We start from the raw sequence: 16,425 nt of genomic DNA on the forward strand, positions 1-16,425 counted from the left end.
ACTCCAAGGCTGGAATTGAACTCGGATCCCTGGTGCTGTGAGGCAGCAGTGCTTATACCTTTGATTAACAATAATCTATCAATCCCAGATTTAATATTAACAATTAATCTCACATCAATGGCTGTTTGTGGACGAGTTCCAAACTCCACCACTCGGTGCGTGTGGAAATGTTTCCTAATTTCACTCCGGAATGGTCTGGCTCGAATTTCTAGGCAATACCCCAGAGTCCTGGGCCCCAACCAGTGGGAATAGTTTCTCTTTTTCTACCCTATCTTTCCCCCTTCAGATCATGAAAACCACCTCTCAAATCAGCTCTTAACCTTCTGAATTCCAGGGAATGTAACCACAGTTTGTGTGATGAAAACAGGAAATGCTGAATAAACTCAGCAGGTCTGGCAACATCTGCGGAGCTAACGGCTGGAATTGTACAGCCGTTTCTACCAGCGGGGTCTTCTGGTCCCACCGACAGCAAACCATCACCATGGTTTCCCAGTGGGGAGGGGGTGCTGCAAACAACAGGAACCCCATCGACAGCGGGGGGGGGGCCAGCAGATCCCGCCACTGGGGTGGATGCTCAGAAGGTCCCACCCAACGTTTCGAGTCCGAATGACTCTCCTTCAGATCCCACTTTGTGTAACATCTCCAGAAAGTGTAAGGTATCAGAATGATATTAAATAAAAAGTTTATTTATTAGTGTCACAAGTAGGCTTACATTAACACCGCAATGAAGTTACTGTGAAAATCCCCTAGTCGCCACACTCCGGCGCCTGTTCGGGTACACTGAAGGAGAATTTAGCACGGCCAATGCACCCTAACCAGCGCGTCTTTCGGACGGTGGGAGGAAACCGGAGCACCCAGAGGAAACCCAGCAGACACGGGGAGAACATGCAGACTCCACACAGTCACCCAAGCTGGGAATCAAATTCCGGGTCTCTGGCGCTGTGAGACAGCAGTGCTAACCACTGTGCCACCCAAGAACACTGACTATGCTCATTGGAATTCAGAAGAATGAGGGGGGATCTTATAGAAACGTGCAAGATCATGAAGGGAATAGATATGGTAGAAGAAGGGAGGTTGTTTCCACTGGTGGGTGAAACTAGAACTAGGGGGCATGGCCTCAAAATAAGGGGAAGCACAGTTAAGACTGAGTTGAGGAGGAACTTCTTCACCCAAAGGGTTGTGAATCTGTGGAATTCCCTGCTCAGTGAAGCAGTTGAGGCTACCCTCATTGAATGTTTTTAAGGCAAAGATAGATAGATTTTGAACAGTAAGGGAATTAAGGATTATGGTAAGCAGGTGGATAAGTGGAGCTGAGTCCACGTAAAGATCAGCCGTGATCTTATTGAATGGCGGAGCAGGCTTGAGGGGCCAGATAGCCTACTCCTGCTCCTCGTTCTTATATTCTTAACACCAAGGATACACAGCACGCTGCACATGCACCATGGCATCATTCTCCAATTATCGCATAACTGCTTCCACAATACGTATTTTGTTCAGTCGCCAAAACGCAGGTTAAATAAAATTATTCTCAGTTTGTGAAGTGGAGAACACCAAATGGTAACAAAAAGTAACCCGAGAGAATGTCCGAACCGGGTGAGTCGCTGGGACGTAGATGATGCAAAAACTGTAGTCTAAGATCAAAAAAGGGAACAGACACAGAATACAGACAGGACTGTTAAAGGAGGGTTCATTTATTGAGTTATATTAGCTGACCTTGTGAAAGCTTCCAAAGAAAATCTTCTTGACGCCTGGATCCTCGAAGGTGACTGTTTGAAACTCATTCTTGTAATCATAGTTAAAATAAGTGAGGGTTTTCCCACCATCTAAACACAGCAAAATAAAAAGATTAAAATTGATTAAAATTAGAGATTGATAGGCACTGGGTACGAAAGCAGATCATGCTTTATTAAGCTTAGTTTGAGCTGCAGTACGACATTGCACCCAATTCTGATCACTGCGCAGTAGGAAGGATGGACTGGATTTTCACTGTGTATCCAGTTGACTCGGGAGTTCTTTAAAAATGGAGGGCAGGTCGCGATTCTGGGATTCCGGACATTATTCCCGGGATGTGCTATCTTCAGCAGTGTTTTTAAAGGATGCGGGCTGGTTCCTGGCTGGAGCCCACATCTTGCACTCCCGACCTGGCTGGCTCCATTGCAGAGATAGGCATGTCCTATTGTGGTTCCCGGCTCCTTAGAGGATTTATGAACTCTAGTGTGCATGAGGGACCTTTTCAAAGGGAGGTTCAAAAGGACTCCCTCATTATGTATGCTTGGCTGAGAGCCTAGGAAACATTGTTTGATTGACAGCTTAGGCTCTCTGAACTTTGTAGTAAATTTCACAATGTTTGTTTACATGAGTTAAGTGGTTTCAAGGGTTTGTGATTTATATTTTTATAAATTTCAAAGGACCTGGATGATTGACACTTTTATTAGCTTGTACTTCAGACTATTTTTACAATATAGGAGAAAATCTCAATGCTTTTGTTCCAAGTTTATTTACACATTCCACTTTACACTATGGGGTTCATTGGTTCTGGAGCATGTGCAGTGGGTCAATGAAAATGCCATGGCTTTGTATAAGGGACATCTGTAACCATGGGGATTTGTGACAGGTCAGAACATGGCATGGAGGATATGGGGGGGGGGGGGGGGGGGGGGGGCCATAGGGGTGGTTGGAAGGGCAGAGTTAGGCACTGGGGGCCATGGGAGTGGGTACGGGGTATGAGGTGATATGGGGAGTATTTGGAGGGAGAAAGGGGTGTGAGGGCTGATGGTTAGAGGACCTGCGTGTTTTTCTCTCAGCTGAGAAATGGTCCCAATGCACCAAGGAGGGCCGTTTAAACAGCACACCTCAGCAACCGCCACCCCCCCCCCCCTCTCTCCTCCTCCAGCGCAGTCTCTGTGAGTGCCTCTGTACTTCTTCCTGGGTCAGCTGGCCTGACTCCACCCTCACCCACCCTCCACAACAGTGAAGATTCTATCCTTGAGGAAACTTCCTCCCAAGGTGGGCAGGCCGAACTGGGAACTTTCCCAAAACCCCTTACCCATCCAGCCAATGTGAGGGTCCTGAGGAGGGTTTTACCAGAGTGGTCCCAGGGATAGGCTGGATCTGATCTACATGGAGACTGAGGGGAGATTTGATAGTGGAGTATAAGCTTATGACAGGTTAAGATGGGGCAGACAAAGATAAGCTGTTCCCATTAGCTGATGATAGAAGGAGTAAGAGACACAGACGTAAGGCTTTGGGTAAGTGATACAGGGGGATGTGAGGAAGAAGGTTTTTTACACAAGGGGTAATAGTGATCTGGAACTCAGAGTTAATGAGGATGATAGAAGCAGAGACCAATTCAAAAGGAAATTGGAAAGACACTCAAAAGGAGCAGATTTGCAGAAATATGGGGATAGGCGGGGAAATGGGACTGACCGGATTTCTATACAGAAGGATAACATGACCTCAAGGGGTTGAATGGCCACCTTCTGTGCAATGATAAGTCTACGACTCTAAAATACTGAAGCATTTGGGGATGGCATGGTGGCACAGTGGTTAGTACTGCTGCCTCACAGTGCCAGCGACCCAGGTTCAATTCCTGGCTTGGGTGACTGTCTGTGTGGAGTTTGCACATTCTTCCCATGTCTGCGTGGGTTTCATCCGGGTGCTCCAGTTTCCTCCTACACTCCAAAGATGTGCGGGTTAGGTGGATTGGCCATGCTAAGTTGCCCCTTAATGTCGGGGGATTAGGAGGTTAAGTACATGGGGTTATGGGGATACGGCCTGGGTGGGATTGTGGTCGGTGCAGACTCGAAGGGCCAAATGGCCTCCTTTTGCACTGTAGGGATTCTATGATTCTATTTGTTCAGATCACAAGACTTGACAATCAAATGAAGTTGGAAACAAATGTGATTAGAATTTACCAAGCAACCAAACATTTTAAACTGATTAACCCGTGTGTTGCGGCCATTAGGAAGATCAGTAACCCTCTACGTTATATTGCTTTGGTATTTAGGGAGTCGGTTGTGACTCAGTGGTTGAACTCTCACCTCTGAGTCAGAAGCTCGTGAATTCATAACCCCACCCAGGGAGATGAGCTCAGAATCCAGGCTGACACTCCAGTATAGTACTGAGGGGAGGTGAATTATATTTTAAAAGGGCGAAGGTTGCTTTAAGAGCTAATTACATGATTTGCTGGTGAAGTCATTTGGCTGAATGTTGTTTTATTTTCGGTTTTGTACTGAACGCAGTGCAGAGAGCAGCTCTTCAATAAAACCTGTTGTCTGTTAGTATGAATCTGCGCGTGCACACCACGTCCTTTCTTCTTCTGTTAAAACCCACAACGCCTCACATGGTTAGGATATTACAAGGTGCTGCACTGTTGGAGGTGCCTTTTTTCAGATGAAGCTTTAAGTCATCCTTCTCGAAAGGATGTAAAGGGACTCGTTCAAAGAAGGGCATGGGTGTCCCCTGGGTCATTCATCCAACATCATTAAAACAGACTATCTGGTTATTTATCACATTGCTGCTTATGGGAGTTTGGCTGCTGTGTTTCCTACATTGCATCAGTGACGACACCTCATTGCCTGTAAAACACTATGGGGCATTCAGAGGCTGTTGTGAAAGGGCTATAGATAAGCATTACACAGGATTAATTTAGTAGCAGCAGTGTACACTTGATCTCTAGTTCACCCTCCTAAATAACTCTGAGCTTGAAGGCTGGAGACCAACCTCAATCTGATATTGTTCCACACAACACGGAAGTGAATGGATGAAAAATCTCTTACTGTCCAAGATGACTCCGACCAGAGGCTCATTCTGCTTGTTGAGAATCTCCCAGAGGGCAAAGGGTTCCTGTGGAGTGTCAGGCAACAGGCGGAACAGGAAGGTGATAGTGTAATCAGAAGGCAGTCCCTCAGGGTGGACATTCCTGACAAACATACAGTGCAGTTAATAGAACTCCTCTACTCCACCAATGCCTCTACTTTCTCAGGAGACTAAGGAAATTTGGCATGTCCACTACGACTCTCACCAACTTCTACAGGTGCACCTGGTTGCATCACAGCTTGGTATGGCTCCTGCTCTGTCCAAGACCGCAAGAAACTACAAAGGGTTGTGAACAAAGCCCATGCCATCACTCAAACCAGCCTCCCACCCACTCACTCTATCTACACTTCCCACTGCCTCGGAAAAGCAGCCAGCATAATTAAGGACCCCACGCACCCCGGACATTCTCTCTTCCATCTTCTTCTGTCAGGAAAAAGTTACAAAAATTTGAGGTCACGTACCAACCGACTGAAGAACAGCTTCTTCCCTGCTGCCATCAGACTTTTGAATGGACCTACCTTGCATTAAGTTGATCTTTCTCTACACCCTAACTATGACTGTAACACTACATTCTGCACTGTCTTTTTTCCTTCTCTATGAACATTATGCTTTGTCTATATAGCGCGCAAGAAACAATACTTTTCACTGTATACTAATACATGCGACAATAATAAATCAAATCAAAATCAAATCAAAAGAACGCAATGACGTGTGTTATTTTAATGTCATCCCTGGAGTTGTAACTTACTAGCTCCCACCATAGGTTCCACCCTGGGTAACCAATAGCAGCCTTTGCATCCCTCAGAAATGTGATCCCCAACACAACCCTTGTTGGTGAAAAATAATATTTTAATACAAGTCTAAGAGATGTCTTCAATTATTTGAGATCTTAGCTTTATGATCTGCAGTATTCCAAGTACAACTAATTACACAGACTGTGCCTTGTAGAAACAGGCCATTCGGCCCACCTGGTCCCTGCTAGTGGCAATGCTCCACATGAGCCTTCACCCCTGACTATTCATCTAACCCCCTCAGCGTATCCTTCCGACTTCACGTACTTATCCAACTCCCTTTAAATGGGAATATATTATTCACCTCAACCATTCGCTGTGGGGGCAAGTTCCTCATTCTCATCGCTCTGAGTAAAGAAAGCTCTCCTGAATTCTCTACCCGATTTATTAGTCACTATCTTGTATTTAACATGATCACTCTTAGTTTTGGCTGCCTCTACACGTGACAACACCTTCTCCATGTCTACTCTCTTGAAGACCTTTTGCGATTTTTAAAGATCTCTTTCAGGTCACCTCTGGGCCTTCTTTTTTCCAGAGTAAAGAGTCCCAGGTTGTTTTCTAAACTCTGTCTGCAACTTCAACTCCGGGATATAACACCACGTGATTATAAATCCAACTAGGCAGAATACACATCTGTGTCTTCCATAACCCCTCTGTGCTCAGTCGATAATCCAGCTCGCTTCCTTTCTAACTCTCCACTTTCCTGCTTCAACCAAACGGTTTTGAAAGCCAATCAGTCAATTGTTGCATCTCGATTTCACACAGCTCTTTACTGGTCTCCTCCGCTCTCACTCCTGTCCATTCATAGGAACAGCAGGAACGGTGGAAGGACATTCAGCCCCTCGAGCCTGTTTGGCCATTCAATGAGGTCCTAGCTGGTCTGCAACCTAACCGCACACACCTGCCCATATCATCAATACCACTGGGTAACCAAAATCCGGCCTCAGGTCACTATCTAGAAAGAAACATAGAAACCCTACAGTGCAGAAGGAGGCCATTCGGCCCATCGAGTCTGCACCGACCACAATCCCACCCAGGCCCTACGCCCACATATTTACCCGCTAACCTACACATCCAGGACTCTAAGGGGCAATTTTTAACCTGGCCAATCAACCTAACCCGCACATCTTTGGACTGTGTATCTGTGTGTACGTTCTCCCCGTGTCTGTGTGGGTTTCCTCCGGGTGCTCCGGTTTCCTCCCACACTCCAAAGATGTGTGGGTTAGGTGGATTGGCCATGCTAAATTGTCCCTTATGTCAGGGGGATTAACATTGTAAGCACTTGGGGGTTACATGGCCTGGGTGGGATTGTAGTCGGTGCAGGCTCGATGGGCCGAATGGCCTCCTTCTGCACTGTAGGGATTCCATGATTCTATGAACAATTGGTTTAGCAACAGTTATGGAAAAGAGAGTTCCAATCTTCTGCCATTCTCTCTGTGCAGAAGTGTTCCTAATTCGCCCCCCAGAGGTGTGGGCCTTAATATTTAGACTATTCCCCCTAATCCTCGGTTTACCAAATAGCTTCTCTCAGTCTGCCCTATCTGATTCCCTTAATATTTTCCAAAGTTTGATCAAGTTACCTTCTAAATTCCAGGAAATACAACACTAATTTGTTTAATCTCTCCTTGTAATTTCACCACCAGCTTTCTTGACTATTAAAGTAAAGGCAGTCTAAGAAGAGCGATTATTGTAAATGATACCATGTTCATGTCTAGATCAATAAACATATGAACTATACAGCAAACTTTGTTCTGAAATCTCAGCTCCAGTTACAACACATACCTGGTTGGTTGCGATATCAGAGCGTCCTTGTGAAGTCTAAAGCAAGGAAAGCTATTGAGTGAGCCAGACTCCAGCGAGACACCTTCAACAGAAGCGTACTCCTTCTCAACCAGCCCGAACATCTCCATCATCTTAAACCCTGCAAGCACCAATGAATTGTGGTGGGACACTCATAAAATATCTCCCAACAATTCAGTTTGAAAAACTGATGCAAAAAGTTTTTTTTCTCCCTTTGATAGTTTAATGAACGATCACTGAAATTTTTCCACTATTGGGATTTTACGGCCCCGCTCGACCCGAGACTGGAAAATCCTGCCAGAGGTCAACGGACATTTCCATTGTCCGCCCGTCGCCCACTCCGATTCTGTGGCGGGCGGGGCAGTAAAATTTCGGCGCACATGTTTTTCATCCTCGCAGATCCCAGGTGGATCTCCGAGAGGTCTTCAATGACAAAGAATAGGGAACCAAGCTGGCGTGGGGGTGGAGTTGCAGTGGAGGGGGCAGGGGAGACTGGTGGGCACAGGTAAAATGAGAAGTTTGAAATCTTATCAGCCTAAGCCCCGCTAAAGACAGGGGATGTTTGGATATCAAATGGGCTTCATAGAATCTTACAGCATTGGAAAAGCCCACTCAACCCATCATGCCTGTGCTAGCTCCTTGAAAGAGCTATCCAATTAGCCATAGTGATGTACAGAGGAACACAAATCCTTTCACTAACCTGGTTTCGTTTGGGTTGGACAGCAGGCTGAAATCCCCTCAATGTTATAAAAGGGAAAAAAACATCCTTAAAGCAAGGAATGGTGTTATTTGGAGCAGTGAAGATTCTATTGTGATGTGATCACTTTCACAAGGCTGGCAAGTGAAGAAGCATTCACCCAAATTGCAATCATTCTAACAATCCGGCTTCAGTTACCATTGGATAATCAGCATGGAGATTGTGAAGGGTTGGAGAAGCAGACATGTCGGGGTGAAGGTGGCAGGGCAGGTTAAGAGAGCGATTAAGAAAGGATACAGCAACTTAGACCTTATCCAATAGGATTATTTTAAACTTGTATAAAACACTAGTTTGGCCTCAACTGGAGCATTGTGTCGAGTTCTGGGCGTCACACTTTAGATGTGGAGAGGGAGCAGAAAAGTTTCACAAGAGGGTGAACCTGATTGAGGTGTGTAGAATTATGAGGCACAAAGATAGGGTAAATAGGAAGACATTTTTCCTCTTAGTAAAGGCGCCAATAACCAAGGGGGACTGATTTAAGGTAATTTAAGATAAGGGGAAAGTTGACCACAAATTGGAAAGTGCTGAGCGGACTCCGTGGAAGGCTACAGATAAAGTGGCCTGGGGGAGACTGTGGAAACAGCGCTGTCCACAAGGGGCACTTTCTGAATTAGGAGCAGGGGTAGGCCACTCGGCCCCTTGAGTCTGTTCCACCATTCAATAAGGTCATGGCTGATCTGATTGCAAACTCAACCCCACATTCCTGCCGACCCTCCAATAACCTTTCACCCACTGGTTAATCTAGAGTAGCATTCTGGGTCACCACGGAAAAGTGAGAGAGAAAAGTTATCAAAAAATGTTATATTGTCATCAAGAATTGCAGAATGTGAGCCTCATGCAAGGGTTCGAAAACAGTGTATCCTCTTCACGTAAAAATGAAAGAATCTTTGCTTGTATGTATTGCAGGCTAATATTTATTTTAACATCTTTACATTTCGAGAATAAAGTGAAGAAATAGTTTCTGAGATCAGTTTGAGATGAGTAAGAAGAATCCCACACAGAATATCAATAGATTATTAACCCCTTAGTCTCCTGAAGTGGAAACATTGGTCATTCAAGTTTATGATTGTGTAACTGATGTAAAGGTGTAAATCTCGTGGTATTTTACTGTGGATGAAACCAGTGGTTAGAAAAGGAATAAATCATCGTTGATTTTTAAACTCTGATTGAGGGGATTTGAGGTGATGGGAGTCTGGAACTCACTGCCTGAAAGGGTGGCAGAGCTGGGAACCCTCACAACATTTAAGAAGCATTTAGATTAGCACCTGAAACACCAGAGGATACGAGGCAACAGAACAAGTTCTGGAAAATGGGATTGGAATAGATTGGTGTTTTAATGACCGGCACAGACGCGATGGGCCAAAAGGCCTCCTTCAGTGCTGTAAAACTCTCAGACTCTATGAATATTAAAGAAATGAGGAGTGTAGGTAGTTGCGTAGATAGATTGGAGATGTTGTGACTGTTCTCCTTGGTCAAGAGAAGGTTGTTAGAGGAATTCAAATGATAAGGGGACTAGACCAAGTAGACAGATGTAAATTGTTCCCACTAGTGGAAGGATCTGGAACAAGAGGGCACAGATTATTGGGAGCAGGCACGAGGCGTATTGCTCAATTGGAAAGCTGGGATGTGATGGGCCGAAGAGCCTCTTTCTGTGCTGTGACAATTCTGATTCCGTTTTCTTGTGGCTGTCCATCAAATGGTTAACGGTGTAGTGATTCCTTTACCTGCAATACTGTTACTGCCGAGTGAGACCAAGGGGCAAGCTGCAAACATAACAATTGAAACACATTAATATCCAGATGTGATTTCATTCTCTCAGCTCTCCAGCACAGATGTGAAAGGTATAGCATCTTCCCCTTTCCAACTCGGGATCAGGAACCAGGTCTTTCACGGTGGCACAGCGGTTAACACGGCTGCCCCACAGCGCCAGGGACCCGGGTTCGATTCCTGGCTTGGGTGACCGTCTGTGCGGAGTCTGCATGTTCCCCCTGCGTGGGTTTCCTCCGGGTGCTCCGGTTTCCTCCCAGAGTCCGAAAGACGTGCTGGTTAGCTGCATTGGCCGTGCTAAATTCTCTCTCAGTGTACCCAAACGGGCGCTGGAGTGTGGCGACTAGGGGATCTTTGCAGTAACTTCATTGCAGTGTTAATGTATGCCTACTTGTGACACTAATAAATAAACTTTAAACAGTTGCAGACAGGTTGTTGGGGCACCAGGTGACGGAGCAGATGGGGCACAAAAGCAATGGGATGTGAGGCTGAGCTTCTGGTTTGGAAGGTGATAGATTCCCAGACCTGGGAACAAATCTCCAGGCTGATCTTGTTGGGCAGTATTGAGGGTGTGCTGCACTGTCTCCCAGTTGAGGTATCAATCTCACATATCACACCCTTTCAGAGGGATATAAAAGAAGTTTAAAGGTAAAGTTTATTTATTAGTCACAAGTAGGCTTACATTAACACTGCAATGAAGTTACTATGAAAATGCCCTAGTCACCACACTCCGGATCCTGTTTGGGTAAAGTGAGGGAGAATTTAACATGGACAATGCACCTAATCAGCACATCTGCTGGACTGTGGGAGGGAACCGGAGCACCCGGAGGAAATCCACGCAGACACGGGGAGAACGTGCAGACTCAGCACAGACAGTGACCCGAGGCTGGAATTGAACCCGGGTCCCTGGCACTGTGAGGCAGCAGTGCTAACCACTGTGCTGCCCCTAAAGATCCTTTAACACTATGTTGAAGAAGAGTAGGGCAGGTCCTTCTTGCCAATATCTTGACTCTCAATCAACATCACTAAAACAGAGTATCTGGTCAATCACCCGGTGATGTTCGTGGGATCCTGCTGTGCACAGATTGGCTGCAGGGTTTCCTATATTACAACCGGGACTTCATTTCAAGAAGTACCTGGCTGGCTGTGAAGTGGGACGTCTGCAGGATGTGAACGGTGCTACAGAAATGCACGTTCTTCATTTGCGGTCCCTTTCTTTAAGGGTTTGGTCCACCTGTGAGCAACAGATGGTCCGTAGCTCCTCTGGGGACGGCTCAGCTCCAGCTGCTCTGGGGGTGAATCTCTGAGAAGAGCGCCACTTAAGCTGCAGCACTCCTGTCAGAGACATCCGTAGTGTGAGCTTGGCAATGATGGTCTGGATCAGGTTAGGATTCTCTCACAGAGAAAATTGAGTGTATCTCGGAGTGTTGTCTTTGAACAGATTGAGTTGCACGCAAAGGATAATGAAACCAGGAATCCACCTCCTGCGCTCGGTTAGCCCAACAGCTGGAGCGGCAAATGTGGCAAGATTTGGCAATGAGCTGACCATCAGCTCAGGTTGGCACAGTTCACCAGCACAGAGGCAGCAAGTTCAGCCTGCCCAAACTGATTACTGGCCAATTGGTGGATTCGGATGGGGAATTGGGGCTTCAATGAATCCACACAATGGTTCTTGCACCAGTTTCAGACACACGGTTTAGGCACCTACAGCACAGTGACCCGTACCGCACAGACGTGGGGAATTATAGTGGAAGGTCAGCGCATGGCGAAAGCGCTCCCTGTGATTGGGCCATGAGGTGCCCTGTGACATGGGCTGACAGCTCCAACATGTTTCATGGTGTCTGTCCAACTGAACACGTACATGTTCCTGAACATGAGACCGTCAGTATTGCTGACACGGCTTCCTGCGTTTTCAAATCATCAGCAGATGACAGACTACAAGTGCATCAGTCATGGCTTCAAAGCCACTATTACTTCCAGACTGGACCTGCTCCAACACCCTCCAGACCAGTCTCCTATAATCTACCCTCAGTAAACTGCAATTTAGCCAAGACACTGCTGCCAATGTCCTAAATTTCACCATGCCCCAAATTTCACCATGCCCCATTCTTCCATCACCTCCTTTCCACTGCGCACTAACCCTGGTTCTCCTACTAACACGTTCTGCTATCTCACCTTTATGCCGCCATTAGCATCTTCTCCAGTCCTTAACACTGACATTAACACTGTCTCTGTCTTGTGCCCATGACATCTTTGTCAATCCCTCCTTAACTCTGACCTATCCCTGACCTTCTATTCTACTGCACCTTCTCCACCTTCTTCTCCACATATATAATCCATCACAACTCTATCCCTCTTCAGCTCTGAGGAAGTCATACGGACACGAAACATTAACCCTGTTTCTCTCTCCACAGATTCTGCCAGACCCGCTGAGTTTATCCAGAAAACCTTCTCTTCACTGACCCACATTGACTCTCAGACCAGCATCCTTTCTTTCCTATCCCTCCATATCCTCACCCTTCCCAATCTCCGGAATCTTCTCCAGCCCCATCATGCTTAATTATGATCTCTGGTGAACTCCTGGTTCCTATTACTCCCCCATTGATGGTCTTCAGCTGCCTGGATCCCAAACTCTGGAATTCCCCCCCTGAACCTGTCATAGAGTCATAGGGTCATAGAGGTTTACAGCATGGAAACAGGCTCTTCGGCCCAACTTGTCCATGCCACCCATTTTTTTAACCACTAAGCTAGTCCCAATTGCCAACATTTGGCCCATATCCCTCTATACCCATCTTACCCATGTAACTGCCTAAATGCTTTTAAAAGATAAAATTGTACCCGCCTCTACTACTACCTCTGGCAGTTCATTCCATACACTCACCACCCTCTGTGTGAAACAATTGCCCCTCTGGACCCTTTTGTATCTCTCCCCTCTCACCTTAAACTTATGCCTCTACTTTTAGACTCCCCTACATTTGAGAAAAAATGTTGACTATCTACCTGATCTATGCCCCTCATTATTTTATATATCCAGTCTCTCCTTATAACTCAAACCATCTAGACCCGGTAGCATCCTAGTAAATCTTTTCTGCACTCTTTCTAAGATCTCTCCATCCCTCTCTCCCCCTTTAAGGTGCTCCTTGAAATCCTATGTCTTTGACCATGTTTTTGTGGGCTCACCTACATCTCCTCATGTGCTTTGATGCCAATTTGTTTTGTTATGCTGCTGTGAAGCACCTTGGGATGATTTACTGTCTTAAAAACGCTATACAAATACAGGTTGTTGTTGAAACGTCAAGACATTGTGACTCACTTGCAGACGCTGTCTCACAGACAAAGGTAACGAGTTCATCTTCTATCTTCTTGAAGGCGTCAAAATCATCCACAAAGAAAGCGTGTCTGTTACTGGGCTTGTTGGCAATGTTGATGAGCTCAGAGTAATCTGCATCAGCAACGCCCACGGCAAATATACTGTAACCTGGAGCAGAAACAGAAAGATGCTTCAACTCTAAATATTGTTCTTCACTGCTAGACTGTGGAAACGGTTGCTTGCACCTACCTTCCTGTTTATGTCTGAAATTGTTAGTGTACAGAAGTGAGCTACACACCAACATCATGTATACAGCACAGTTTTAGGGTATTTGAATTTTATTCCCCTTACAGGTTTGTTGGTGCTTGCAGCAGATGTATCACAGCTTGGTATGGCTCCTGCTCTGACCGAGACCGCAAGAAACTACAAAAGGTCGAGAATGAAGCCCAATCCATCACTCAAACCAGCCTCCCATCCATTGACTCTGTCTACACTTCCCGCTGCCTCGGCAAAGCAGCCAGCATAATTAAGGACCCCACGCACCCCGGACATTCTCTCTTCCACCTTCTTCCGTCGGGATAAAGATACAAAAGTCTGAGGTCACGTACCAACCGACTCAAGAACAGCTTCTTCCCTGCTGCTGTCAGACTTTTGAATGGACCGACCTCGCATTAAGTTGATCTTTCTCTGCACCCTAGCTATGACTGTAACACTACATTCTGCACTCTCTCCTTTCCTTCTCTATGAATGGTATGCTTTGTCCGTATAGCGCGCAAGAAACAATACTTTTCATTGTATACTAATACATGGGACAATAATAAATCAAATCAAACATCTTTACATACATTTACATGGAACATGGTGACACAGTGGTTAGCATTGCTGCCTCACTGCACCGGAGACCCGGGTTCAATTCCGGCCTCGGGTCACTGTCCGTGCAGAGTCTGCACGTTCTCCCCGTGTCTGTGTGGGTTTCCTCCGGGTGCCTCGGTTTCCTCCCATACTCCAAAGATGTGCTGGTTAGGTGCATTGGCCATGCTAAATTGCCTCATAGGGCCCAATTTTACCATTGCGTCGCGCCCGTTTTTGGGCGCAAAAACTTGGTAAAGTCGGGCGTGAGGTCATTAACGTGATCCGCGCCCATGTCCACGCAGATGGCCACTTTACCAAGGCCTGAAAATGGCCGTGATCCGATTCGCGCCCAAAATGGGCGCAATGGCGATTTAAATGCATTTGCATTGCATTTAAATTGATTTAATAGGCTGCCCGCCCAACCTTACCGGAATTTCCCCCTTTACCATCGCGTTCGCCCATCCAGATTCGGCGCGAAACAGACCTGCTCGGCAAACGTCTGTTTCGGGCGCTCCAGCTTCTGAAGAAGTAAGTTCAGAGCTTCCAACGGCTCTCTGACTCAGATCGGTGGTGGTGGGGGTGTGGAGGGGGAGGGTAGGGGGGAGGGGGAAGAAGCGGGTCAGATCATTCTCTGGTGGGGAGGGAGGGAGGAGGAGGCAGGTCAGATGTATCTCTGGTGGGGGCGGGGGTGGGGTGGAGGGAGGTCCGATCATTCTCTGATTGGGGGGAGGGAGGTCAGATTGTTGTCTGGTGGATGGAGGGCGGGGAGGGCGGGGGGGGGGAGGGGGGGGGGGGCGGAGAGAGGCCAGATCGCTCTCTGGTTGGTGGTGAGGGGCGGGGAGAGGGGAGGCCCGATCATTCTCTTTTGGGGGCGGTGGGGGTGTGGGGGGGGGGGGGAGCAATCATTCTTTGGTGGGGGGGAGGGAGGCTGGTAAGATGTATCTCTGGTGGGGGAGGAGGGGAGGGGACCGCTTCCACTCTGTGATGTCTGTGAGGGCCATCGCTCCCGCTTTTTGCTCCCGGGCCGCTTTATCCACTTTTTGTGGTCTGGGAGCAATGTGACAGGAGCGCGTTTTTCCAGATTTTTTCTCACTGTGCATGCGCAGTTGAAGGCTCCGATCGGACCAGCAGCGTTTCGGGCGCGCTACGTCCCGCCCACGGCGCAATTCAGACCCGCAGTTTTTTTCCAGGCTAAGTACCTATGGGGGCGCCTGAGAACAGGATTCCAAGTCAGACCTGAATTGTGCCCAGATTCAGCACTTAGAATCAAAATTGGTAAAATCAGGCCCATAGTGTCCAAAGATGTGTAGGTTGGGGGATTGGCCATGTTAAATGCGCGGGGTTAGAGTAGGGAGGTGGGCCTGAATAAGATGCGCTTTTGGAGAGTCGGTACAGACTCAATGGGCTAAATGGCCTCCTTCTGCGTTGTAGGGATCCTATGGTTCAATGCATCACAGAAACAGGGCATTTGATCCAACTGGTCCATCCTCGTGTTTATGTTCCATTCTAGCCTCAGCCCACTGCATTTTATCTCACCCGATCAGCATATCCCTTGAATCTTTTTTCCCTCATGTATCTCTCTAGCTTCACCTTAAAGGCATCTATACTATTCACTTCAGCCACTCCCTGTGGTATTGTGGAAGATGGGCACACATCGCTGAAGCTTTTCATCTTGCACTCATCAGGACAATTTCCAAATGTAAAGGGAACAACAAATTATCCTTCATGAGGAGAGAGTGTTGACAGGTTGACAAGTGGACTCTGATTGGTAGAGCTGTTGCCGTGTAGAATGCACCAGCTAACCGATGACTGTTAATTCAAAACAGACAGGTTTGTAAATGGGAAATAAATGAACAATTATTTTGTGTTACGGTTAATGGAACACTGGCCATTTGGACTGTACATGCCTCTCTTTTATCGCTGACTCTCAACCTTGTTATTCCCTGCGAAAGTGTTTCTCTCTATTCACCCCATCCAGTCTTTTAATCATCTTAAACCCCTCAGTTAGACCATGCTTTAATCTGAGACCATGCTAGCCTTTTCTAAGCCCCCAGATCCCACAGCACTATGAAAGAGAAGGAAACTGTTCTTCTAGGTAAGAAATAAGAATGGAAGTGGGCGTCTTGACCCCTCAAACCTGCTCCAGCATTCAATAAAATCTTGAATGGACTAATACATCAACTCCATCCTCTTGCCCGATCCCCTTAATTCCCATAGTGTCCAATAAACTATTGGCATCAATCTTGAACAGACTCAATGACTGACCAGCTCTGAGATGGGGAAACTTCTCCTCATCTCAGTCCTAAATAGCCAACTCCTTATCCTGAGAC

The 16,425-nt window shown here is 46.8% G+C and overlaps 1 protein-coding gene across 2 annotated transcripts in view; it reads right to left on the reverse strand.

Moving 5' to 3' along the window:
* The window catches only part of col14a1a (collagen, type XIV, alpha 1a), a 245,891-nt gene that overhangs the window by 61,202 nt on the left and 168,264 nt on the right, over window positions 1–16,425 (reverse strand). For both annotated transcript variants that reach the window (XM_078216910.1, XM_078216911.1), the window contains exons 29-33: window positions 13,247–13,411; window positions 9,891–9,929; window positions 7,392–7,530; window positions 4,779–4,921; window positions 1,714–1,823 (exon numbers count right to left, since the gene is read on the reverse strand). In XM_078216910.1, coding sequence (XP_078073036.1) covers window positions 1,714–1,823; window positions 4,779–4,921; window positions 7,392–7,530; window positions 9,891–9,929; window positions 13,247–13,411 — 596 coding nt within the window. The remainder of the gene's footprint in view (window positions 1–1,713; window positions 1,824–4,778; window positions 4,922–7,391; window positions 7,531–9,890; window positions 9,930–13,246; window positions 13,412–16,425) is intronic.

The sequence above is a fragment of the Mustelus asterias genome, chromosome 7 (genome assembly GCF_964213995.1).
Source record: "Mustelus asterias chromosome 7, sMusAst1.hap1.1, whole genome shotgun sequence".
Lineage (NCBI taxonomy): Eukaryota > Metazoa > Chordata > Chondrichthyes > Carcharhiniformes > Triakidae > Mustelus > Mustelus asterias.